General features: G+C 45.1%; 1 protein-coding gene across 10 annotated transcripts in view; it reads right to left on the bottom strand.

Moving 5' to 3' along the window:
- Positions 1 to 25,807, bottom strand: part of EVC2 (EvC ciliary complex subunit 2) — a 140,957-nt gene that overhangs the window by 11,063 nt on the left and 104,087 nt on the right. For 7 of the 10 annotated variants that reach the window (XR_012331931.1, XM_073805036.1, XM_073805038.1 and 4 more), the window contains 4 exons: positions 15,860 to 16,087; positions 6,985 to 7,202; positions 4,834 to 4,941; positions 4,173 to 4,260 (listed from right to left, as the gene is read on the bottom strand). Coding sequence is in view for 8 of the 10 variants with exons in the window: in XM_073805036.1 (XP_073661137.1) it covers positions 4,173 to 4,260; positions 4,834 to 4,941; positions 6,985 to 7,202; positions 15,860 to 16,087 (642 nt within the window). In the remaining 2 variants the exon portion in view is untranslated. The remainder of the gene's footprint in view (positions 1 to 4,172; positions 4,261 to 4,833; positions 4,942 to 6,984; positions 7,203 to 15,859; positions 16,088 to 25,807) is intronic. The other 3 variants (XR_012331932.1, XM_073805039.1, XM_019928517.3) reach the window with 1 other exon arrangement.

The following is a 25,807-nucleotide window of genomic DNA, read 5'->3' as shown; positions in this document are numbered from 1 at the left end:
TAATGGCAATGTCAAGTCTCAAGTTCAGGGCAGGGGTCTGGAGCTAAGATTAGATGGTAATCAGTGTGGTGATGACATCAGCAAGGGAGTGAATGTAGATGAGAGGGAATGAGGTCCAACGACCGAGTCCTCAGGCTCGCAACGTCCAAAGGCCACGATGCATCCAACACAGGGGCTTGACCACAGGTAGCCAGAGGGCTGGGAGAGAACCAGGTGTCCAGGGTTTGGAAGCCAAGGAGGGAACATATTCAAGAAAAGGGCAGTGGATCAAGTGCCACAGAGAGGTCAAGAAGGACAAAGACATGGACTTGACCACTGGATTTGGAAACATGGGGCTGCTTACTACTCTGACCAATGCTTTCAGTGCCGTGATGGGGAAAAGTGTTATTATAAATACCAAGCTCTTTCCTTGCGACCCGTGTGCTTCCTTCTGCCTGTAGTACACTCTTCCCCAACGTGCTCTCTGTCTGGCTCTCCTCAACTCATTCTTTTGGTTTTTACACCCGTGTGGGGCTCCTGGAAGCCTTTCCTGACCGCACATTCTGGGACAGATGCCTCTCCTCTGCTTTTCTCTGGTGTTAATCAACTCTCTTCTGTCCAATTCTTGTATAAAATTCAGTTGTCCAATTTCTCATGTATCTCTGCAGGGAGGTTTTAGGATGGGGTCAGCATCATATGCGTCTCTACCTCCAGCATTTAACCCGGTTCCCAGCACAGAGAAAAACATCAACAGACGTGGGTCGAATAAATGAAGGATAAACTCCATCAACACCCTGTAGACTCACTTCTTCCTGAGGCAGAGGAGTAACCCTTCATCACCGGGATCCCCACTGGTGAATATGGGGACCCGCCGGCCCACTGCCATGGCTCTCCCAGCTCTGAAGCTTTCTGATCAATAAAATAATCCTTAACAAAGGTCAATTAACTGGGTCGAGTCTTCCTGAAGGTGGTGACACAAAAAGCATCTGTGTGGGTCACTTCTAGAGACTGAAATGAATCACAAAGCAATGTGGGGACCGGCTGTTCATGCAGAAGACGGTGGCAGAAAGACCAGGCTTAACAGCAGGCCCTGCCTGTCCCTCTCTCCTGTTCTGCTTCACCACCACTGGACCCGGCACGGATTTCCGTTGTTTGGGTGTATCTTGGCATATTTCATCCTTGCCTTGATCTTTAAGAAATACTGCTAATTTAAAGGAATCAAACAATGTAGAAAAGCATAAAAATGTTAAAGTAATTATTCCAAATGCCACTATCCAGAAATAGTTATCAGTACCATTAGGCAAACCACGTTCCAGGAATATTTTTAGGCATATACATAAGTAGATGAATGGAGGGATGGATGGACGGGTACACAGATGGACAGATGGGTGAATGGATAGATGGATGATGGATAGTGGGTGGATGGATGGATGGGTGGTTAGGTGGCTAGATGGACGAGTGGCCAGATGGACAGATGGATAGATGGATGGATGGATGGTGGGTGGGTGGATGGATGGATGGACAGACAGATGGACTGATGGATAGATGGGTGGATGGATGGACGGGTAGACAAATGGACAAGTGAATGGATGGATGGATAGACAGACAGATGGAGTGACGGCCAGATGGATGGATGGACATGACTATAAAAATGAGATCATAATCCACATAAAATACTATTTGGTTTATGTATTTATTTTGTTAATTGCCTGCTTTCCCCACCAGAATATCAGCTCCTGAGAGCATGGGCTTTATCTGTTTTTTTTTTTTTTTTTTTTTTTTTTGCGGTACGCAGGCCTCTCACTGTTGCGGGTCCTCCCGTTGCGGAGCACAGGCTCCGGACGCGCAGGCTCAGCGGCCATGGCTCACGGGCCCAGCCGCTCCGCGGCATGTGGGATCTTCTCGGACCGGGGCACGAACCCGCGTCCCCTGCATCGGCAGGCGGACTCTCAACCACTGCGCCACCAGGGAAGCCCTATCTGTTTTGTTTGCTGCTAAAATCCCAGTGCCTAGGATAGCACTTGCCACTTACTAGGAGCACAGTCAATATTATTCAAGAACAAAGCCCGTTTAGAAGATCTTAAGCTGAATCTAAGTCATCCTTTATGTGGTTAGAAAAGAATGCCACTCTGTTGTCTACAGTGGCTGCAGTCATGCTGGAGCCCCAGGGGAGAAAGGAGGCGAGTTCAGTGAGGACCACAGATGGGGTCCCAGCCTCTCCCCACAGCACAGGGAAACTTCCTGCCTTGTGGGGTTAGTACCATTCATTTTTAAATGAGCACCCCCTTCCTGTTTTATTCATGAAGCAATTAGGAAATACTTTGCTTTAAAGGGAATTGTGCAGTAGCATGAAATGGAATGAGGAGAGCCTTTAAAGGGAAAAAATCCCTGATTTTAAACCAGCCCCCACTGACTGGCTATGGGACCCCGGCTAAGTCACATCACCTCTCTGACCCTCAGTTTCTTCATCTGTCAGGTGATGATCCTCTCCATGCCTGTCCTCAACGCTGGGCTGATATCAGCTGCTGTTTGTATCATCACCATCACAGAAGGGCTGATGGATTTGCAGCAGTGCCCTGGGGAGGCTCTTCCCACTGCCAGGGTCCCCAGAGCAATGGTGAGCGTGAACTGGGATGATGTGTGATGTGTCTAGCACAGAGCAGGCATTCGAGAGTGTTATTTAGATATTGTCATAAACATGCAAAAAAGGAGGAGTTGGCAAAGTTGCATAAACATGAAAACATGGGTGCTCGTGTGGAAACTATCCTTCATGCAAATTTGGGAATTCAAACTATGCTGTCCCTAAGGCAGTGTAACCATGAGGAAAGAAAACAGAAGAGAGAGAGAGAGACAGAGACAGAGAGATCACAAGAGAAAGAAGAAGAAAAAGGAGGAGAAGGAGGAAGAGGAGGAGGGGAGGAGGAGTAGAGTAGGAGGAAGAACAGGGAGACAGGGAGGGAGACCTGGGCCTCCTTCGTTATCATCTTGCCTGGTACAGAGAAGAAACAGGTGAAATACAGGAGTCCTCTAAACAGGGAGTGATGGTTAACTTTACAGGTCATCTTGTCTGGGCCACAGTGTCAAGATATTTGGACAAACATCATTCTGGATATTTCTCTGAAGGAGCTTTTGGATGAGATTAACATTTAAGTCAGTGGACTTAAAGCAGATTGCTTTGATGTGGGTGGGCCCCATCTAAGCAGGTGAAGACCCAAACAGAAAAAAGACTGACCTCTGAGCCACAGGGAATTCTGCCAGTAGTGGGCCTTTGGACTTGAACTATTAACATCAGCTCTTCCCTGGGTCTCCAGCCTGGTGGTCTATACTGCCAGCCTACTTGGACTTGCCAGTCTCCATAATCACATGAGCTAATTCCTTAAAGTAAGTCTCTCTCTCCTTCTCTCCCCCCGCAAGTCTTTGTGGTTCTGTTTCTCTGAAAAATCCTCACTAATACACAGGGGCTGGAAAAGAAACAAATCAGTTGAGTAGACTTTGCTGAGGGGACTCTACAAGGCACAGGGTTGGGGGCAGAGAAAAACCACCCCCTGACCATAGGGCCAATTCTTCAGCAGAATTCACAGTTTAAAAGAGCCAACAAATCAGAAATGAATCTGGATGAAATTCCACATGTGACACTTTGGCCGTCTGTCAATTCTCTTAGTTACAAAGAAGAAAGGGGGTGGGGGGGCAATCAGAGTGAGTGTGGAGATGGCTCAGTTCCCCCAGAGACCCAGGCCAGGGGCATCATGTGCTCTGCAGGGAAACTGAGCAGAAAGAGCACACCCTGTGTAGTCACCTACCCCAGGCTGAATCCTGAGCTCCAAGGAACGGCAGTGAGCCCTGGAGCCCTCACGCCACCAATCTGGGCATGGTTCCTCTATTTGAAAAATGGATATATTAAATGTATATATTAAACTTACTTAAGACTGAGAAGAAGAAGGTTTGGGTGCCTGTCTAATTACAGAAACTGACCAGGGCAATGATTACTATTGTCATTGCTGCTGCCGTGACCCCCGATCAAATGTCCTCTATGTGCTGGCCCTGGGCCAGGGGTTTTCACAGATCTGCTTGGTAGCTCCCAAGGTTCGTGTTATCATCCCCATCCTGAGGGTGAGGAATCGTGGACACTGAGAAAAGGGTGAAGTGACGACCTGGCAAGGGATGGACCCAGGACATGGCAAACTTGTTCTCACCTGGCTGTACAGGGTCACAAAGGTGTCCGTCTCCATATTCTCCAGCAAATCTTCAAGCATGACACTGTTCTCTTGCTCCTCTCTCAAACTAGAGTGAAAACAAAATCTATATGAGTCCAGTTTTGTTATAAAGCTAGTTATTTAAATCCTAGTTATTTAAACAACAAGGGATCACAGATCTAATCAACATGATTTAAAAAAAAAATCCATCCAAAAAGGTGGTCAGAAGAAGCTTGCTGGTTTTTAGCTAGATTACCTTGCAAATAATGTTATCAGGGAGGGCTCAGCAGGATGGAGAGCTCCTCGAAGCAAGAAGTTTTGTGGGAGCCACATGGAGACTTTTCTGTGGCTTTGCAGGGCAATCTGTGATCTGCATGGCTATTAGCGTAACTGATGCCATCTTGGGCCCTTACAGTCTCTCCTGTCCTTCTGCTGACCCACCTAGGACTGTGCAGTGAATCACTTCTCTGTCATCAGGGCTTTGTACTTAATAGATATTGTTTAATAATCATTAGGACCAGGTAGCCTCTATGCTTTGTTCGTCCCCAGACAAGGATGAAAACCTTCCCTGAAGTATTCCTGGCACCCACGAGACTAGCTACCCGTTCATAAATCTTGACTTGGGAATGCACGTCCTATTTCCAAGCACCTATCCCCATACCTTAGGTTAACTATCAAATTGTCCCAATGGCCCCTTGGTGGTGCGGAATGCAGCTGTGAAGGCTTCTGGATTATCGTCTGCTTGACCCCACCTTGTGAGGATGTTACCCTAGATAAACAGATCCATTGGTTATACGGAGCTGCCTGCCTTGTTTTTCGGTCTCCAGATGCCTGCTCAGTTCGGTGGGCACTTTTCGTTCCCTCTGACCTCCAACCGTGATCCTAAGTTGAAAACTCTCAGTATTAGTTGTCATGCTTGTGCTCAAGAACACCAAGATCTGGAGTCTTCAATTACCATGTGACCTTGTGTTGAAGCGGGCCCAGAACCATCTCCCAAGGATGGACCTGACTCTGACCACAGAGGCTGGATGGCACCTTATCACACGAGGTCTCTATCAGGCGTCTTGACTTCCCCACAAGGAGGTCCTCCCAGCCTATCCCTCAGCCAATCAAAGTTGGCATCTTGGGTTATCCATCCTGCATTCCTGCTGGTTAATACAATCCAAACCCAATCTGCAGGTACACTTCATACCAAAAGCTCGATCATCAGCATTTTCCACCATGAAGCATGGAATACGTTACTAAAATCCTAAATCAAGTCTAAATAAAGTCAACATCTCTGAGCATTTTCCTCTGATCAAACAGATTCAGTCTTTTATGCAATTATTTCAATGGAAAACAGAACTGCACTTTGATGTTGTGTTTACACAGAAAAGCGTAATCAAATACATTAAAATAACCTGCAATCTCACCACACAGAAATCACATCTATTACAATTTGGCCTATTTGCTTCAGTTAATTTGTGTGTATGTTTTCAAAAATGAAATCATGCTGTATATATAGTTTCTACCCTGTCCTTCACATGTCAACATTATATTCACAATGGAAAATTATGAAGCTGTTAACAATTATGTTTTCCAGAAGATATATGTACCTCTATGTTCACTGCAACACTATTTACAATAGCTAAGATATGGAAGCCACCTAAGTGTCCATCCATAGATGAATGGACAGAGAAGATGTGGTATATATACACAGTGGAATATCATTCAGCTGTAAAAAACGGATGAAATCTTGCGTTTGGAGCAACATGGATAGACCTGGAGGGTATTATGCTAGGTGAAATAAGTCAGACAGAGACAAACAAATACCGTATGGTTTCACTTATATATATGGAATGTAAAAAACAAAACAAACGAACAAACAAGACAGAAACAGACTCATGGATACAGAGAACAAACTGGTGGTTGCTGGGTTGGGTTGAGGGGAAGGGGATGGGAGGAAAGTCAAAATAGGTGAAGGGGATTAAGAGATACAAACTTCCAACTATAAAATAAATAAGTTATGGGGATGTAATATACACATAGGGAATATAGTCAGTAATACTGTAACAACTTTGTATGGTGATGGATGGTAACTGGTTTTACTGCAGTGATCATTTCATAATGTATAAAAATATTGAATCACTATGTTGTACACCTGAAACTAATATAATCTTGTATGTTAATTGTAACTCAAAAATAAAATAAAATACCTAGACTCTGTAAGGGAAAAAGTATTTTTTTTCAACAGTTCTTAATGCCATGGGCAAAGGCTAATTGTCTAATTAATTGAAAAAGAATGCAAAAAACAACAACAAAAAAGAAGATCAGGGGGTTCTGTCTGTTTTATAATTTTACAAAAGCAGGATATAAATATTATGTTTATGGTGAGGCCTGAGTAAGGCCTGTATTCACTGCATCGTGCAAATGTCAATTCCTGGTCTGGATAATGTGTTGTTATCCTGTGAGATGTTGCCATTGGGGGAAGCTGGGTGATGGGCCATGGAACCTCTGCACTATTTTTTTCAACTTCTTGTGAGTCTATAATTATTTCAAAATAAAAAGCTGAAAAATATTACCTTCAGTAAAACCTCAATATTAAATATTCAACAGAAATTAAATATTAAAAGACTCAAAAAATGAAGTATAAAAAGATGTCAGGGAAGAAGCCTGTTACAAAGTTAACAGCTCGTGCCTGAGTGCTGGGAGGACCTCTCAGACGGCAGCACGACAGCCCAGGTGGGCCTTATCCCGCTGAGTCTGAGAGGCCAGGTGCCCCCCTGGCCTGCGGGGACTGAGCCTACACACTGCCCTTGGGCCCTTGGCTCACCTCTGCTGGTGATGCTCCAGTAACTTCTGACCCTTGCTCAGGGCCCGTCGCAGGACAGCCGAAACCTGCCTTTCAGAATCTGTCTCCTCCTCCGGCTCGTGCAGAAGCCCAGGCCCCTCACCTGCCCACTGCTGCCGACTCTCCAGGGCCCGCTGCAGCTGGGCCGCCTCTTGGTGCGCCAGCTGGTCCTCCAGCTTCCTCTCCAGTTCCTGGAGCTCCTGCACACAGAGGGGCAGGTGATGAGCCCAAGGCAGGTGGACCGCAGGATAAAATCCGCCCCGCTTGGCACGGCGCTGCAAGCCTAGCACCACCTCCTTTTGCTGCCTCCCGGATCTGGCCGTGCCAAACAGCATGAAGAGACTGCATCTGGGTCTCTCACCCCTCCGTGCCTTTGCACACACTGTACACCCACCTGCAGGGCCTTTCCCCGTTTGCCTGGCCAACTCTGAGTCTTCTTTCAAGGACTGGCTTTAGAAGAACCTCCTCAGGAAAGAGCTCTGTTCTGTGTTGGTCTCAGCCTGTGGACTGTGACGGTACTAGCTGGAGATGCCTGGGGGTCCACACTCCCTGGGGCAGCGCCCACAGGCATTTTCCTGATGGGCTGATGTCAAGGTTGAACTGGCCCTTGTGGTTCTTATGATTGCAAGACTCAACCTCAGCAACAACCATCAGGGACCTTGAAAAAACAAGGTTTATTCCTCACAGGCCCTGGAGGGTACACGGCACACCCAGGCCACACAGCAGGGTCGCAAAGAGAGAGACAGCATGGCCCTTGGATGGTCAAGGGTGGGGTGCCTAGTGTTTCACTGGTTCACTCTTTGTTGGTGAACTTAAATCATAAGAGCAGGAATTGAGGCGCAGGGAGGGCAAAGCAGGGTCACTCAAGAGGTCAGGTATGTAGGTCAACCAGAGCTTTCCAAAAAAGGGAAATTCATGGGTGGGGCAGCCTGACTTTTATCTAGTTGTTTAGTTGGCAACCTGTTTATTTTCAGACGATGTCTTTGAAACGGATGCCTCGACAATCAGAAGCTGAATGTCAGGCACTTATATTACAATCAAAAAAGCTAATTGTCAGGCACTTACTAACGGCTCCCTAAGTCCCCTGGGAGATGCAGACTCCCCCTCCTCAACTGTCCACTCACCATCCTTCGTATTTTCCCATCACAGACTGAATGAATATTTGTGGTCCCTCAAAATCCACATGCTGAATCCCTAATCCCCAGCGGGATGGGGCTTGGAGGTGTGGCCTTTGGGGGTAATTAGGTTTAGATAAAGTTACAAGGATGGGGCCCCCAAGATGGGATTAGTCCCCTTATAGAATGAGGAAGAGACCAGAGCTCCCTCTCTCTGCCATGCGAGGACACAGTGAGAAGGCAGCCGTCTGCAAGCCAGGAAGGATTCTTCTCAACAGAAACAGAATCAGCCGGCACTTTGAGCTTAGACTTCCCAGTCTCCAAAACTGTGAGAAAATAAATGTTTGTTATCTAAGCCCTGCAGTCTATGGTATTTGGATACAACAGCACGAGCAGATTAGGACAATGCTCCACTTTCTGCTAGAGTGTGAGCTCCTGGGGGGCAGGGCTGCATTTCCATCCCCCAACCTGCAGCACATAGCAGCTCCCTGGCAGCTCCCACCTGTTTCTAAAACACATGGGTTGGGCTTCCCTGGTGGCGCAGTGGTTGGAAGTCCGCCTGCCGATGCGGGGGACGCGGGTTCGTGCCTCGGTCCGGGTGGGCCATGGCCGCTGCGCCTGCGCGTCCAGAGCCTGTGCTCCGCAACGGGAGAGGCCACAGCAGTGAGAGGCCCGCGTACCGCAAAAAAAAAAAAAAAAAGTTAAAACACATGGGTTATCAGCACGTAACCTTTCGTGGCGAAAGCTGTGCTGGACCAGCAACCATGGATAACACCTAACACTGACAGTACGCAGGTCAAGCCTGACCCACTCTAAGTGCTCTGTGTTTATTCATCTCATTGAATCCTTATAACAACTGTAAGGAATATATACTTATTTTCCCTGTTACAAATGATGCAACTGAGGCAGGGAGACAAAGTAATTTTCCAGGCCATGCAATTCTTAAGTGGCAGAACCAGAATACGGGGCCAGGCCAGCCGGCTCCAGGGTTTGTGTCCTTAACCCCCAGGCTATACTGTCTCTCACTGGCCAGACAGAAGAAATCTGCATTCTGAGGCCACCAGAGTCAGAGAATCTGGGTACAAGAGACTGTCCACAGCCTGCTTAGATGGGTAAGAGAGGGCGAGCAGGAAGGTCCCAAGCCTTGTAAAATGCACACACACCGAACCTATTATTCACCAACTGGCCAGTGTTCTATGTGGGGTGGAGTGAGGATGGGGCTCAATCGTAAGAGGCCTTGGTTAGGTGTCATCAGGAGATGGTGGCCCTTGGTCCTCCTAAATTTTGTGCAAAACCGTCTGCCTGTCTGCAGAGGGGCCAAAGCTTGCATCAAGCGCTCAGAAGGGTCTCAAAGTCCCCCAGAGGCTCAGAAACCAAGGCAGAAGAGAAAATGGCCAGAGAGGTAAACTGAAGTCGTAGTGTGGAGAGTGCCTGGGTTGTGCCGTCAGGGCCGTGGAAGCTTTGGAATGCTCTGAGCGTGGGCTACCATCACATTGAGATTTCCAGTTATGACCATCCTTCTCGTTGCTGCGTCCCAAATTGGAAACATAACCAAACACAGCATTTCCAACAGCACTAATGAGTTTCCCTCAGCGTGTTCTGTCAGCATGCCCGGAGCCTGGTCACGGACCAGGCTTCCACTGAGGCAGCCCCCAGCCCACAGTGTGGGGAAGGAAAGGACAGACCCACGCCTGCCAGCGTCCCCAAAACAGGCAGAGCACAGAGAGCTGGCGAGTCACACTTTGATTTTCCGAGACTGGGTTAGCCCTGGTTAGGAACAGGAAACAAGGTGGGAACCTGGTATCCTGCAGGTTCTAAGATGCTGATGGGAGGTTCTCCCAGAGGTCAGTTCTCCTCCAAACCCCTGCCACTTAGCATAACTGGAATCCAAGATTCGGTTCTAGAACTGTCTTCCTTAATGCCTGCTCTCTTCACTAGAGTTTAGATGCTCAGGTAGGGGCTCTGGGACTGTCTTGTTCATCCTTCTCCCCAGCAGGAAGCAGGCACCTGGCTTGTGGACGAGTCACAGTAATCAGCAACATCTTACTAATAGTAATAATAACAACAATTAGCACATACCAAATGCCCACCTTGCGCTAGATTTGATTCACGCTATCTTTACATGAATTAGTTTATTTAATCTTCACAAAATAGCACAAGGTAGTCCCATTTTATCGATAAGGTAGCTCAGGTGCAGACAGTGTAAGGAAATCTCCTGAAGTCCCAAGAACCCAAGAGAGGAGTGATTTTAATTTCTCTGACTCTGGGCCCCATCTCTCGCTTCTATTGTCTCTGGAAAGCATTATGTAGGCATCTTTTGAATGAATGGGTGGTTGGACAGATGGACAAATGATGATGATGATGAAGACAGACAGACAGGCAGATAGAGAGACAGTTCCAGGCCTTTTATTGGGCACAAGGGATGCTGGGGTGAATGAGACATGGCCCCTAGACTCTGGAAACTCACGGTTTAGCGCGGGAGACAGTTGTTCAAACACAGTAACAGTGACAGGTAACAGCCCGTCTCTGGGAATCGCGATGGAGAGTTATTTGAGTACAGAGCTGGGAGAAACCAACTCTGTCCAAGGGAATCATGGATGGCTTCACAGAGGAGGCAACATTTGGCTTGTCTAAGAATATGGAGAGGAGTTTGTACGTGGGCAGCAGAAGCATTCTAGGCAGAGGTCCTTCCAAGGAATGGAGGCCTGAATGTGTCTCAAGTGTTCAGGAAGCTGCAAGAAGGTCCAGGGGCTAAAACTCAGAGTCCGAGGGAGGGAGGGGTAGAGGATAAATATTAAAATATGGAGCTGGGAATGGGGCTGTCACTGATCATTTTTATTTTTCAGAAAGCCTCCTCTGGCTGCAGTGTGGAGGAGATTGCAGAGGGAAAGAGGAAGGCGGGTGGAAATCAATGTCAGGACAGGAGCCAGGCTTTGCAGGCAGGAGGTGTGGGCTCTGCTTTCCAGCTGTGGGACCCTGGTGAAATGCGTTAACCGTCCTAAGCTTCAACTCCATCTGTAGAATGGGAATAAAATCATCCTGGGGTTGACAGAAAGTTTACACACTTAACACGATGCCTTGGGCTTAACGAGAGCTCAATGAGTGCAAGCTACTCTTGGTGTGATTTTTGGTTTTCAGATTTGTCTGAAGAGTGAAGCTGGGCGGCAAAGGTCAGAAGTGAGAAAATTCCAGCAGGATCGACAGACTGGGTGACTGGCAGCAAGTGGGCAGTAAGGCAGAGGGGAGAAGAGAAAGATGTCCAGTCCAGGCTTGGAAAAGTGGATATGCAGCCACTGAAATTGAAATGCAAATACAGTGGGTACAGTCAGTCTGGGGTCACATTATCTGTATGAGTAAGTCCATCCCATTTAAATTTGCCCATGATTCAGTTATGCCTTTGCCTATGTCCCAATTTCACAAAATGAGTCTAAATCTTTCATCAAGTGAGGGGAACTTGATATAGTTTTCTTAGGAGTCATTGCTTCCAAAGCATTTCATTTCATGCTTTTTTAAATTCTCCTGAATGTGAAACAGCTTAAAAGCCCGTTCCCAATGGGAAAGTGGTTTTCCCAGAATGATCAGATTGCAGAATGAAAGTCTCATACCAGGAGCAAAATGACAGGTTTGTCTTCCCTCCAAATGCAGATTTTCGCCGCAAAAAAACCCGGCATCGTATCCATCGCTGTACCAGGAATTTAATAATGCAACATCCTCTGATTTATCATCAGTTGCTTCCAATTCAGGACACATTAACTCTTCTATTCTAAACACGCTTGAGAATAAGAAAGCTTTGATGTTACTCAAAAGGGCTTTAAGATAAAACTGAAAATGTAAGTGTTGTGCTGCCCAATTACTAATGGGAATAAGGGTCATTCCAAGTGGAAAGGGCCATTCGGTGTCTTAGGGCTTAACTGAGGTGCTCCTCAGAGCATTTATGATGAAGAGGTGAACTGGGAACTGAAAGCCAGAGGTTCCTAGTGTCTTATTTTGTTCCTCATTTGTTTGATACATGACCTTGGACCTGCCCTTCCTCTGAAGGCCTCACCTGCTTCATCTATAATTCCTGGCAATGTCCACCTCCATGCCAATCACCCGGCAGTGATACTTACTGTGGGTTTTGGGTAAACATCCTGCAGGTATTTCCTCCTATTATGAATTTGCTAAGGAGTCTTAAGTTGAATGGGTGCTGAATTCAATAAAATACTTGTTCTGTATATACTGAAATGATCATAGGAGTCATTTCTTTAATCTGTTAATCTAATGAATTTTGTACATGAATGTTTTAATGTTAAGCCAACCTTACATTCCTGAGAAAAACTCAGTCCGGTCATGCTGTATTAAATCCTTTTTACAGACGGCTGGATTAGGTCAATATTTTGTTTATGAATTGTACATCTATGCTCAAAGTAAGACAACTGTAATTGTTCTTTCTTGTATTATTCATGTCTGCTTTTGGTGTCAAGGTTATCTGAGCTTCATGAAATGAGGAATATTCCCTATTTTTTTAACATCAGAAATAATCCTTATATGAGATTGGAAAAACTTGCTACCTTAAGGTTTGGTGGAGCTCACCTGTAAAACTATCAAGGTAAGATATCTTTGCACGTGTGTCAGAAGATTTCAAGACTACTGAGTCAATTTCTTTCGTGGTAATAGACCTATACAGATTTTTTTTCTAGTTGAACCAATTTTGGTGATCTATAATTTTTTAGAAAATTTTCTTTCATTGCAATGTCTAAAGTCATCTACATAAAATTATTGTTCACAGAATTCTCTTATTTTTTAAAACTCTAGGGCATCTATTGTTATGTTGATTTTTATACTTCTGATATTACTTGTCCCTTATCTCTTTTTTAAATGGTCAGTCTTTCTGGATATTTGTATATTTATTAGACTTTTCTCAAAAAATTCAACATTTCACTTTATTGATTCTCTCTACTGTAGTTTTGTTTTTAATTTTATTTATTCTCTCTTCCTTCCCTCTACTTTCTACAGGTTCATTTGTGGTTATTATCCCCCTAACTTTTTGTTTTGTTTTGTTTTTTGGGGGTTTTTTTGCGGTACGTGGGCCTCTCACTGTTGTGGCCTCTCCCGCCGCGGAGCACAGGCTCCGGACGCGCAGGCTCAGCGGCCATGGCTCACAGGCCCAGCCGCTCCGCGGCATGTGGGATCCTCCCGGACCGGGGCACGAACCCGCGTCCCCTGCATCGGCAGGCGGACTCTCAACGACTGCGCCACTAGGGAAGCCCCCCACTAACTTTTTATATGATTTCAATTGTGAGCCTTTCTTCTTTTTCAATATAAGTTAAGGGCATAAATTTCTCTCTAACAACTGCTTTTTTAGAGGGAAAAAAAGCAGTTAGAAACGTCGTATCTACATTATTTTTCTGTTCTTTGAATTTTAAAATTTCCATTTCTTTGATTTGAAAATTTCCATTCTTTTGATTTGAAAATTTCCATTTCTTTGAAAATTTGATTTCTTTGATCCATGAATTATTAAGAAGTATGTTTAATACTTCCAAAGTATGGAAGTTTTAATCTCTTAAAAAAACGGATTTAAACTTAATTGTCCTTTTTCAAAAAGGTGGTCAACAGGGTAATGCGTGGTCAATGACTTTTTAACTGTCCTAATATGTGCTGAAGAAAAACGTATGTTCGTTAACCGTTAGCTGTGAGATTTTGCATGTGTGCATTAAATACAGGTTGTTAAATGTGTGATTCAGTCCATCTGTATCTTCACTGGTGTTTCATCTGATCAATGTTCAACCACAGAAGGAGCTGTGCTGAAAGTTCCCACCATGATGAGAGATCTCTCAATTTCTCCCTGTTTGGTCGATTTTTCTTTTTGTTGTTTTGGGTCTTTTACCACATACATGCAAGTTGAGAACTCTCTGCTCTCTGGGTGAATGAAACTTTGAAATCATTTTGGAATTATCTTTAACTTTTTAAATCATTTCATAAATCATTCTTTTATACTCTATACTGATAATTCAGACATCTACAGTCCTTGGGGATTTTAATCTGCTGGTGTTTTGTTTCTCTTACCCACAGGTCCTCTTGTCTTGCATCTTTATGTGTTCAGTGACTCTTTAAATTTTAATTGAGAACTCATAGAAATCCTGAGGTGCCCGGATTGAGAATATTTTCCTCTGGACAGGATCTGCCTTAGCTTTAGCCATGCACCAGGGCAGGCATCCCACCTGGACCTATTTAAATTTAATTTATCACCTTGGAGATTTCCCGACTGAATGGCTAAAGTACTTTTGGATTCCTTCGTCACATTAGAAGAAGCCTTTGGTGACAAATTCAGAGGAGGCTCACACCCCGACCCCCTCACCCCCTGCCACCAGCAGGGCTGAAGATGGACAGGTTACCCTGGTGGCTGCTTTGACCACAGGTGGCTTTCTCCTCCCGCCTCACTGGGCATTCTGTCTCCTCAGGACATCCCACAGCCCCATCTCCTAGTCCTTCAAATTAATCCCCTATCCCTGGGCGTTCTGGGTTTCACCCTTTGCCCCTAGATTTCAGCCTCTGGAATTGCTTCTATCTCCCTCTATGAGTTCAGCTTCTCCAGGCTATCCTTAGCCCTTGGGGATTTCCCTCATTCTCTTGCAAAGTCACAAAGCATTAAAAAGTATGTTTATTTTTATTTACCCAGCGTTTGGATGTTTTGTGCTGGGATATCAGCAAAGCTTCCCCTTCTTTCCTATCCCTACGAACAGGCGTCACAGTGCAGGGTGCACCATGTTTGCTGGAAAAATAGCTTGGACTCTTCAGGGTCTCATGTTATTTATGACTTCTGTAAAGAAATGACGGGAACCCCCATTAGCAAGATCAACTAGTCCATGAACATGACCCAGGGGTCTGAAGTGAGAAAGGGATACATTTCTGGCTCCTGTCACTCAGTAGCTCTGTGGACCTCGGAAAGAACTTGACCTGCCACCTGCCTGAATCTCATTTCTTTACTTGAGAATTGAGCACAGAAAAGGTACCGACTTCATGGCATGGCTCGATGATTAACTGGCATAATGCCTGACAAAGCGCGTAACTGCAAAGCGGCATAAAATCGCAACTTATTAATAATCATGCTTAAATGATCATCTTAAGACGCACAATTAAGTAATGAATTGTTAATGCTTAAATGAGAGTACACCCATTTCACAGCTCATTAGTGCTTGCCTGCCACACACGTGACACTCGATAAATGTGAGTTCCCTTTCCTCACTGTAACTATTATAATAATACATGAAATTCTAAAATTATACATACATCCTCAAAACCATTACGTCGGTAGCTTTTGTTTTACGAGTATACCTCCCACGCCTTGTAAAAAATGCAGCAGGTAGGAATAATTAGAATTTTGAAAATAAAAAATAATCCGTTATTTCACAGCATCTAAGGCGCCATTCATTGAAAGCGACACAGCTATTTTTCATAGTAGTATGAAAGATACAATACCGCTGTTGGCTGCAAGAGGCATCCCAGTTTCCCAGATTTTAAAAATGTTAAAATTCAAAAGGTTTGCTTCCTTGGAGGCAATGAAATAGAGCAGCCTTGGGCTGCAAGGGTGCACCACGCTCCCATGGAAGTTTCCTCACTCAACCCTCTCCAGGACGCTGCAGTGGGCACAGGGCAGTTGACCACCCACCTAATGGTGGGAGAAGTGGAGGTGGCCACCAGAACGAAACACCAAGGTATGTGGTGCGGCCCCCCGCGCCTTCCTTCCCAGGTCTGTCACTCACCGGGCTGTGCGACTCCAGGATCTGCGTGCAGGCTGCCTTGGTCAGGGTCTCTGACGCGCTCAGCTCCTCCAGGAGCAGGTCCTGGATGGTCAGGAGCGCAGTGTATGCCCACAGGGTCTTGGCCATCCTGGCCGCCTTCTGGAACTGCAGGGAGACGAGGGACTCGGCAAAGCGTCCCTCCTGGGCCTCCAGCTGCTGCACCCTCTCGCGAAGCAACTCTCCTCGGACCTGGGAGGGGCGGCCAGAGAACCAGAGAACAGTAAGTGGAGGGACGGCGGAGGACAGAGCACGCGGCTGACAAAAGCCGGTGTATGTATATTCCTGCAGGCAGGCAGCCGGTCATCGATTCGGGATTCTGAAGAAGGTCTCAAGGCAGCAGCGTTGGAATCTCAGTGCGCAGTTTAAGACAGCAAGGGCCTCTCTGCTTATAAAGATGCTGCGGGGCTTTCAGAGTCCAGCTGTTCATTCCACATGTATCACTCTCGGAGGTAAATCGAACTGTGTTGCTCTCCAGGGCAAATTCCTTCAAGCCTCCCATCTTAAAGGATGAAAATTCAGTCTTCCTAACACAGCCCCTAAGGCCCTCCCCTCCCCGATCCCAGCGAAGGTACAGCTGGAAAGGTCTGGTCTGTTCTGCCACCTCCACCCACATACGTGGGACTTCCATTGCTCCTGACAGTTCAGGGCCTTGCACACCATGCTCTTTGTGTCTGCCATCCGAGCACTTCGCTATGATTCAAACATCCCTCATCTTTGTCCTCCTGAAAATCTCCTACTTGGCCTTTGCGTCTCTGGTTCCCAAGGAGCCACTCTGAAGCATCCTCACTCTGCACATCTGTCGCCCTCCTTGTGTTTCTTTTGTCTCTCAAGCTCCTCTCCCCAGCTGGTACCACACTGTTTACCCCACCAGGACAGAGCTCTTGCAGGGGAGGGCCCAACACCCGAGGGGCCCAGCAGCCTCTAGATGAGAGAATCCATTCATTATACTCATTCACTCAACTAAGTAGTTCATTCCAGCTTCTCTACATTTTTTCTCTGCTATCACTACCTCTTACACTTTCTCTAGGAAACTTGCTACAGGGAACAACATAGTCTACTGCTTCTCTGATTTCACCACCCGAGCCCCTAAAGCCAGGTCCCTGTAAGTGTGCACGCCTCTCCCCTGCACAGGAAGCTAAAGTACAACCCCAAAAGTAGCCTACACAAGCATCGTATCTCGATGAAGCCTTTCATTTCATCTTTAAAGGTTTGTGGAATATATTGACAATAGCCAAAGTCAAAGCAACCCAAGGACCCCCTCAACAGATGTACGGATAAACAAAATGGGGTCTATCTATACAGTGGAATATTATGCAGCCTTAAAAAGGAAGGAAATTCGAGCACATGCTACAACATGGATGACATTAGAGCCGAGAGAAATCGACCAGTCACGAAAGGACAAATCCCGTATGATTCCACTTATATGAGTTTCCTAGAGTAGTCAAATTCACAGAGTCAGAAAGTAGGACGGTGGTTGCCAAGGGCTGGGGAGAGGAGGGGGTGGGAGTTAGTGCTTCATGGGGACAGAGTGTCAGTTTGGGAAGATTAAAAGTTCTGGAGATGGATGGTGGTGACAGCTGCATACAACATGAATATACTTAATGCCACTGAACTGGATCCTGAAAAAATGGTTAAGGTGGTACGTTTCATGTTACGTGTATTGTACCACAATAAAAAAAATGGAATTTTGTTTGCTGCTACGTAACCTATTTTTAAGATTTGTATGTTTATATTCAGAGGTTATAAAGTAGCTGGCCCAAGGGAAAATATTTACACGGCACAGAGGCTGGCAGAAGATGGTGGCCCGGGTTCTCCCAGGGCTGTGCAATTTTCCTGTGCCCATTGTGTGTCCTTCAGAGGAAGGCAAATCCCAGGTTAAAGAGATCAGATTTCACCTGTGTGATCTGTCCTTCAGGAAAAACTCTGCTGCAGGAAGGAGGAAAAAGTGCCCCAAAGAAGCAAAGAGCCCACTTTGTGTATTATTGGCTGGAAAAGAAAACTCTGCTGGGGGACCTGCAAAGGCTTCTTGGAGAGGTGGTGCTTACCACAGGCCATGGAGAAGGAAGGACAACAAGTGAAACTAGCTCTTCAAAGACACGCTGTGGGGACCTGCATATTTGCAGCCCACGAGCAACAGGGATCAGAGGCAATAACACACAGAACTACGGCATGAAAACAGCTTCTCTGGAAGAAGACACTTCATTTCCCTGCTTGAAAGGAAACATGAAGTCTTGTTATCAAAAGGATGCTACCAGACCCCAGTCTTTCCCTAGTTTGGAGCACCAGGTGACAGCCACTTGTGACAGTCCGGTGATCTGTTTCCACGGTAATTACAGATCACTGGCCTGCGCCTTCCAGGTGGGCTTTCTTCGAGGGCCAGCAGCTATACTCAGCTTGTGTGGAGGAGCCTGCACAGCTCGTAGAGGTGGTCCAATGTCCTTGCAAGACTGGGCGATGCCCTGTGAGAATGGGGCCCCAAGAGCGCTGTCTGATTACTTCCTCATGGGGACACTTGGAAACTGAGTCTCTGAAGTGCTTTATAGATCCTAACGGTCTTCCAGCAAACTCTTTTTTCCCACCGTTATTTTTTTCACAGTAAGTTCACAAACAGGAAATATATTTACATCTTTGTTCATTCATCCAAAAAAATTTAATGAGCACCAAATATGTATAATATAAAGGAATGTGTGACGCACCCAGGGAATGGGGACGGGTTCGTCACTAGACACGTATCTAATCCTGAAAGCTCAGAATTGAGGAGGGAAGTAGGCACCATGGTGAAAGGCACAGGCTCCAGAGCCAGTACTCTAAATTGGTTTGATATTTTTGCACTTTAATTATCTAGATGATGGGGTGGGTGGCAATGTCTTTCCAGGCATAGAAATCAATTTTTCTATCTTAAATTTAAGCACTAATGATGTTTACTCAGCCGGGTGTTATGTTTATTTAGTCATGCACATGACTTAGCTTCTCCGAATTCCTAGCTTTGTCTTCTTCACTCGAGGAGTCCACCAGGTTCTGCCTGGTTTCCTTCCCCTGCGCCATGGCCTGGAAGCTCTTTCAGGGCCGCACCCAGGACAGTCACAGGGCTCAACTCATTTGCTCCCTGTTTCTCAGGGATCACTTTTGACTGTTGTCCAGTATTTTAAAAAACACATTATTTCATACATTTTGTTCATTGTTTTTGTTTTGTTTTAGGTGAGGGGATAATTTGAGGCTTCAATTCCGTTATGGCCAGAAGCAAAATAAGTCCCCAGTAAGGTTATTTTGATTATTAAATAATCTACTACTTTGAGAAAACCATAATTCAAAAAGAGTCATGTACCAAAATGTTCACTGCAGCTCTATTTACAATAGGCAGGATGTGGAAGCAACCTAAGTGTCCATCGACAGATGAATGGATAAAGAAGATGTGGCACATGTATACAATGGAATATTACTCAGCCATAAAAAGAAATGAAATTGAGTTATTTGTAGTGAGGTGGATGGACCTAGAGTCTGTCATACAGAGTGAAGTAAGTCAGAAAGAGAAAAACAAGTACTGTATGCTAACACATATATATGGAATCTAAAAAAAAAAAAATGGTCATGAAGAGCCTAGGGCAAGACAGGAATAAAGACACAGACCTACTAGAGAATGGACTTGAGGATATGGGGAGGGGGAAGGGTAAGCTGTGACAAAGTGAGAGAGAGGCATGGACATATATACACTACCAAACGTAAAATAGATAGCTAGTGGGAAGCAGCCGCATAGCACAGGGAGATCAGCTCAGTGCTTTGTGACCGCCTGGAGGGGTGGGAGAGGGAGGGTGGGAGGGAGGAAGGTGCAACAGGGAAGAGATATGGGAACATATGTATATGTATAACTGATTCACTTTGTTATAAAGCAGAAACTGACACACCATTGTAACGCAACTATACTCCAATAAAACTGTTAAAAAACAAAAAAAAACCCAAAAACAAATACTTGAAAGAAAATAAATAAATAAATAAATAATCTACTACTTTTCATTGACTGTAACAGTGCCTGACACACTGAAGTGTTGAATGATGGCTAGCTGTTGTTGTTTATTGTTTTTTTTTTTTTTTTGCAGTACGCGGGCCTCTCACTGTTGTGGCCTCTCCCGTTGCGGAGCACAGGCTCCGGACACGCAGGCTCAGCGGCCATGGCTCACGGGCCCAGCCGCTCTGCGGCATGTGGGATCTTCCCGGACCGGGGCACGAACCCGTGTCCCCTGCATCAGCAGGCGGACTCTCAACCACTGCACCACCAGGGAAGCCCTGTTTATTGTTAGTATTAATTTTATTATTAAAGGTAGAACATGGTTGGTGGCATAAAGGAGGTCCATATATAGCGCTATGATATTTTAGAGGATGGAAGAGGGGGAGGGGTCAGGGAAGGTTGTGAAGATATCAGCTTTTGAACTGGATATTGAAGGATCCAAGCATTAAGGAAGAGGGAACAGCACAACCAAAGGCACTGAGGCAGGAGTGTATGGGGTCTCTATGGGGTTAGTGAGAGGGTGAATTAGACCAAAGCTGAAAGGAAAAGTGGAAGATAAGGACCTAGAAGTCAGACAGAAACCACATTACAGAGACCCTCACTGCTAAGGGGAGGTAGGTAGCCTTTCTCTGGAGACAACAGAAAGGGCTTTGGCAAGCCTGTTAAAGTTACTAAAAAGGAAAAACATGAGTGACAGGCAGGTGAACAAGAAATGGATGAGAGGCCCCCTCCTTACACACCTGCATGAGCTCATCCATATTTCCTCCGTGTGGTTTCAATCTTCCCCACCACTGGACAGGTAGTGGCCCAAATACCCTGTAAGGCCTAGTCCCCTGCAGAGACGCAGGGCAGAGTAAGGTGGCCATGAGGGATATCTCATTTTACTTATGCAAAGTCATTCCTAAAATGTGGGATAAACGTAAAGCCTTTTGCATGTACTTCGAGAACAACTTGCAGTGAAATTAACAGAAGAAAGAGTCTCTAACATCCTCTTTCTTCTTCGGAAAGCTTAATTTCTTAATTCTAGCCCTATGAGAATACGCCTCCGAAGAGGGCTTTCATCCTTGTTTAAAAGAACTCCTGGGAAAAGATACAGATTTGCATTTCTATGAGGTATTAATGACAGGCTTAATTAAATATTCAAGCTACCTAAATTAATAAAAATTCATTTGCAAAACAATATGCTGCTAAATACTCTTATTTTAGATGTGAAGTTCAAACAACTTCCTAACTGGTTTCCCTGGTAGAATGTGCAGTTTTGAAGGAGTAGTTTCTTCTATTCATTGGGATGTCCTTTAAACACAAAATAAAATCAACCTGTCAATCATCAGAGAATTACTGAGATTCTAAGAAGTTCAAGACCTTACACCCCTCCTCCTTGCACAAGTTTGGAAACATATACAACTGGATGCATGGGTGAGCCAGACGGACACCAAATGTCAGCTCTGATATTGATGGAAACTAGACTGGAGAATGCGGCTCAGATGTGTTTGCAAAGGAGTGGACAGTCCTCCAAACAGCAGGCCTCCCCCCTAGCTCATCACATTGTAGTCAGAAAATGGGGGCTTCCTGCAGGCAGGCTGGCTTCCAAAGAGAGGAGGGAGTTGCGCTGAGCATGCTCAGTTCCTACTTTAATCTCACCAATCAGGTAACACTCCTTGGAGAGAAGTGGGCAAGGAATGCAGAGAGGCCAGGATGTCACTAGCAAAGTCCCTCCATGTGGAAAGAGAGGGGTCAGAAAGGAGTCACATTAGGAATCTCACATCCAAATGCTGGGAGGAGATGCTGATGAAACACTATTTAAATATAAGAATGTACTCATATTCTAGTGGCTGGCCCTCTCAAAAAGCAGGTCAGTTTAAACCATGCTTTGCAGGATGGGTTTGAAATTTAAGACTCTCTCCTTTATCTTGCATCAGGAGGGGAGTGGACTCAGTAAAGGTGTGTTGGGTTAATGTTTATTGAATGAAATAACACCCGGCTAAATAAACATCATTAGTGCTTAAATTTAAGATAGAAACTTGATTTCTATGCCTGGAAAGACATTGCCACTCAACCCCTCATCTGCATAATTAAAGTGCAAAAATCTCAAACGAATTAAGAGCACTGCCTTAAACTAGTCAGCATAGTTTTATTTCTTGTGTTTATGGCTGATCTGTTATCTCCTACGTAAAAACTTACCACCTAACTAGCTGTGTGACCTGGACAAGCTGCTTAACCTCTCTGAGTCTCAGTTTTATCTCTGAAAAGCAAACAATAAAATGACAGGGAACAATCCCTGTAGAGTCTGTGGTACCTAATGAGCCCCTAATAAATAGTAGCTGCTGTATTCTTACCACTAGTATTATTTTGGTATCATTACTATAATTAGTTACATAGAGTCTCCTTTGGGTTGCAGGAAAAAGATAAAACAATAGTTTATAATATTGAGAGTTTTCTTTCCTCCTTTAAAAAGTTTTTTCATTTCTAATTATAAAAAAACATGCACAATGTAGAAAAATATTAACAACTGAGATTCCTGGAGAAAGACAGTAGATTTATAACATGCATCTACTGCTCTCTTTAAGGCAGAAGGACTTAAGTAAAACTCTACATACTGACTACTAAAATCTCAGTTCTCTTCCCTCATTTGGCTCCTGACATATGGGCAGCAAGGCCTTTACCATTTAGGCAGGAGACTGGTCTTCTCTGGGCACTCTGACCAGATTTTAAGAAAGCTCTAAAGTTACAGACATTGGGAATTCACCAAGTGCGTGGTCCAGCCCAGTCACAGCAGCGTGAAGGTCACAGTCTGCAAGGCCTACTTACAGGTCAGAGCCTCCAAGTAGCTTTTAAGTACTCGACTCTTTTTTTTTTTTTTTTTTTTTTTGCGGTACGCGGGCCTCTCACTGTGTGGCTTCTCCCGTTGCGGAGCACAGGCTCTGGATGCGCAGGCTCAGCGGCCATGGCTCACGGGCCCAGCCGCTCCGCGGCATGTGGGATCTTCTCGGACCGGGGCACGAACCTGTATCCCCTGCATCGGCAGGCGGACTCTCAACCACTGTGCCACCAGGGAAGCCCAAGTACTCCACTCTTAAATATGAGCAGACCATCAAGGATGGCCACATACCTGGGAAAGCCTCTAATGAACGTAGAGGTAATAATAAATATGCAGGAATTTTTTGAAAAACTTAATGTTCTCAGAGAGATACAAGAGTTATTGTAGCCTTAAAGCAACAAGACAATGTTATTTCATAGAGAGCATTCAGAGAGAAAAAACTCTTGAAAAATTAGAAATTAAAAATATAAGTGGGCTGCTTTGGGAGCAGTGGGAAACTATGAAGCTTCCCTTAGGAACTCTGTTCAATATTCTGTAATAACCTAAATGGGAAAAGAATTTGAAAAAGAATAGATATGTATATGTAAAACTGAATCACTTTGCTGTACACCTGAAACTAACACAACATTGTTAATCAACTATGCTCCAATATTAGATAAAAATTTTAAAAAAAGGAAGAAACTTTCCTTAAAATGGTGTTTCAGACTTTGACAGAGTCTGCCTCAAGGGATAAAACAGGGGCAAGAGTAGACATGAAGAGAACCGTCTGGAGGCTTTCCCAGTCTTGGTAGGTGGATGAAGGGATTTTCTCGCCTCTTCCTAAAATGCATTCCCTTCCAATATGCCTTCTTTTCTAAGCTTTATAAAGACCTGTACCATCAGTTTTCTCTCTTGTCATGTCATCTGAAAATGAGCACATTATTCTCATGCTTAAGCTCTAGCCACTTCTGAAATGACAGGTGTGTGAAGAGCTGTTCCTGACAGAAGCGCCAGCCACCTCTGCATAATTGCCGAGGCTGCTGCAGAAACACACTAGGATGCGTGGTTGATTGCACTGCAAGAGTTCCACTCCTGATGGAGGGGTTGCTAATGAAGTATGCAAGCATGGCATCTCGTGAAACCCAGAAATAGTGAGTGAATAATGGATGGGTGAATGGTTATGTGGTAGACACACCACCCAGATGGAAGCAACATCATTAAAATAGTACCAGAAATCGTGGGTGAGCAGAAAATACGGTCATGTCACTTTCATTTATATTGAAGTGCTCCTAGAGAAAATTTATGAGAAATTTATATATACTTTGTGCAAAACCAGCAAGAGAACGCACCGAAGATGAACTGAAATATTGCCTTCGTTTCTAGATCCATCAATTAAAATTCTGCTAACAGAACACAGAGGTGGGCATCGAGAGACTGGAACCTTATCCTTGCTGAAGTGTCTGGCCTCAGGGCCCCTCAGTCCCCAGAAACCAGTCCAGCTCTTGACGGGGGCTGGGACTGCAACCCTAACCTCCATCTCACACTGACAAGTAGAAGGAAGAGAACAGGTCAGACTAAGACACGGTCCCCAACCCCTAGAACCAACGAGAGCAGAGGTCAGGAGAGGAGGACTGGCCAACAGAGACTGACTTCTAGAACTACTAATGAATATATCCTGAGAGATACTCTCTACGAAGTGCCTAAATCTTGTCAATTTTCCCTCAAAAGGTCTGAGCTTCTCAGTTAGCTGTCAGGATTCTCATGACCTGGGTCCTCCCTGCCTCTACTGCCCTTGTCTCCATATCTAACAGAAAATACTCAGCCTTTTTGAGGACAAATAAAGCCACGAGGTAAGCCTCAATAAATTCCAAAGACTTGTTACCATATACACTTTGTTCTCTATCTAAAACATACTAAAAGTAGAAATCAATAACAGAAGGATAGGGTTTTTTTCTTTTTAAGGATCTGTTAGAAGTAAAAATCAATCAAAAAGGGATAGGTTAGAAAGTTCTGCTTCTGGCCATGATACAGGAACAGGGAACAAATTTACTCTGTAACCAGATTTGCTTTCCCACAGCTAGAAAACTAGACAAATCACATGATGCAATGGTTTTCAGACACTGGACAACAGGCAGCACAGAACTGGGATACTTGAGAGAAGGGAAATAGACAAGGTGAGCCCCACGGTTGCCCCAGCTTACAGCCTGAATGCAGTTCCTAGTACACAAAAGGATGTGTTGGGGAACCCAGGGAGAGACCAGCAGGCTCAGTACTTTCAGAAAACAAAAGCAGAGTTTGGGAGGCCCCTGTGCCTAGAATTTGTGGGGCAGAGTCCTAAAGAGGAGGGAGCTGCTGAGAGAGAGAGAGAGAGAGAGAGAGAGAGAGAGAGAGAGAGAGAGAGAGAGATCCAGAGATTTGCAAGGGGCTTTGGCTGAATACTGTGCATGTTTGAAAAAAACCCAAATAACAAACCAATGTCAGGCCAGGGAAAGAACCACCAGAAATAATAGGCAGAACCATTGCTGGAGCTCACACAGAGCTGGGAAGAGCTTGTGTTCCCACAACCCAGAGTGAAAAGATCCCATGACACACAAAGTATCAGGTAGAGTCCTCAGAAGTGTGTTGCCTCAGCAGCGGGGATACGTTAGTCCTCGACTAAAGGCAGCTCTTGACCCAACCTAACAAAGCTTAAAAGCAAGCCTTGAGGTGAGCTGTGACAAAGCGAGAGAGAGACATGGACATATATACACTACCCAACGTAAGGTAGATAGCTAGTGGGAAGCAGCCGCATAGCACAGGGAGATCAGCTCGGTGCTTTGTGACCACCTGGAGGGGTGGGATAGGGAGGGTGGGAGGGAGGGAGACGCAAGAGGGAAGAGATATGGGAACATATGTGTATGTATAACTGATTCACTTTGTTATACAGCAGAAACTAACACACCATTGTAAAGCAATTATACCCCAATAAAGATGTTTAAAAAAAAAGCAAGTCTTGAAAGGATAAAATTAATCCAAAAGAACATACCTACACGTCAAAACTCCACTATTAAAGAAAATACAAAATCCAGTACCCAACATGTAAAATCTACAATGCCTACCATCCAATCAA

This window comes from Tursiops truncatus, chromosome 5 (genome assembly GCF_011762595.2).
Source record: "Tursiops truncatus isolate mTurTru1 chromosome 5, mTurTru1.mat.Y, whole genome shotgun sequence".
In the NCBI taxonomy this organism is placed as follows: domain Eukaryota; kingdom Metazoa; phylum Chordata; class Mammalia; order Artiodactyla; family Delphinidae; genus Tursiops; species Tursiops truncatus.
This window is presented reverse-complemented; position numbering and strand designations above follow the sequence as displayed.